This window comes from Limulus polyphemus, unplaced genomic scaffold (genome assembly GCF_000517525.1).
Source record: "Limulus polyphemus unplaced genomic scaffold, Limulus_polyphemus-2.1.2 Scaffold33, whole genome shotgun sequence".
Classification (NCBI taxonomy): domain Eukaryota; kingdom Metazoa; phylum Arthropoda; class Merostomata; order Xiphosura; family Limulidae; genus Limulus; species Limulus polyphemus.
Window position 1 is genome coordinate 1,655,121 of NW_013665643.1, and position 870 is coordinate 1,655,990.

Below are 870 nucleotides of genomic sequence, written 5' to 3' on the forward strand. Positions count from 1 at the left end.
TTATCAATATATATGTGTACTTTGTGTACAGTATCCATGGTGACGTACTCTTACCCACATATAAATTAAAACACTTGCTGCATAATAAACTTACTTTTATTTATGAATGAAAATAATCGTTATGTATATATATGTGTAATTTGTGTACAGTATCCATGGTGACGTACTCTTACCCACATATAAATTAAAACACTTGCTGCATAATAAACTTACTTTTATTTATGAATGAAAATAATCGTTATCAATATATGTGTGTGTACCATTATCTACATAATTCACAACTTCTAAATAAATATCTTGAACAAGGGAAACGTAAACTTTCAGTATACATAGAGACTAGAGAAAACAATCTCACCTGAGCAACAAGAATAATAATGGTGGCCACCAGGGTGCGCATTATTTTTGACGTACTCTGTAGATGTCTGTGAGAACCTGTTTGGATATAGAGGTATTAAAAATAAAATAACATTTGTTTATCACATGTTTTTTTATAAACAAAATTCCTTTCTTATCAATAAAAGAATTACACTTGCTCGGCGGCACGCTTGAGGGCTTATGGACAAATTCAGGGTTAAGTCCCTGCAGTGGGCACAGCGCAAATAGCCCACTTTGCAGTTTTGCGCTTAAAAACAAAACGGACAAAAGTACTTAGTTTATTTTTACGTTGTTAAAAACAAAACAGTAAATGTTTTAGAAATGTCAAACGTAGGTAATTCGAAGAAAACTTATTGTGATAAGTTTTTAAATCACACATTTTTCCGAAGTCTGTCTCAAGGTTATCTTGCCAAGCCAGGATGTTACCCAGACATCACGTCTTCCACACTGTGTTCATCACACCAGGGATGTTTCTTCTTCTTCTAACAGTTTCAG

The 870-nt window shown here is 33.2% G+C and overlaps 1 protein-coding gene across 1 annotated transcript in view; it reads right to left on the reverse strand.

Annotated features, from left to right (window-relative positions):
• The window catches only part of LOC106460434 (astakine-like), a 7,151-nt gene extending 6,719 nt beyond the window's left edge, over positions 1–432 (reverse strand). The window contains exon 1 of the mRNA XM_013920133.2: positions 356–432. Within this exon, the coding sequence (XP_013775587.1) occupies positions 356–397 (42 nt within the window). The 5' untranslated portion in view covers positions 398–432. The remainder of the gene's footprint in view (positions 1–355) is intronic.
• Between the last annotated feature and the right edge of the window lie 438 nt (positions 433–870).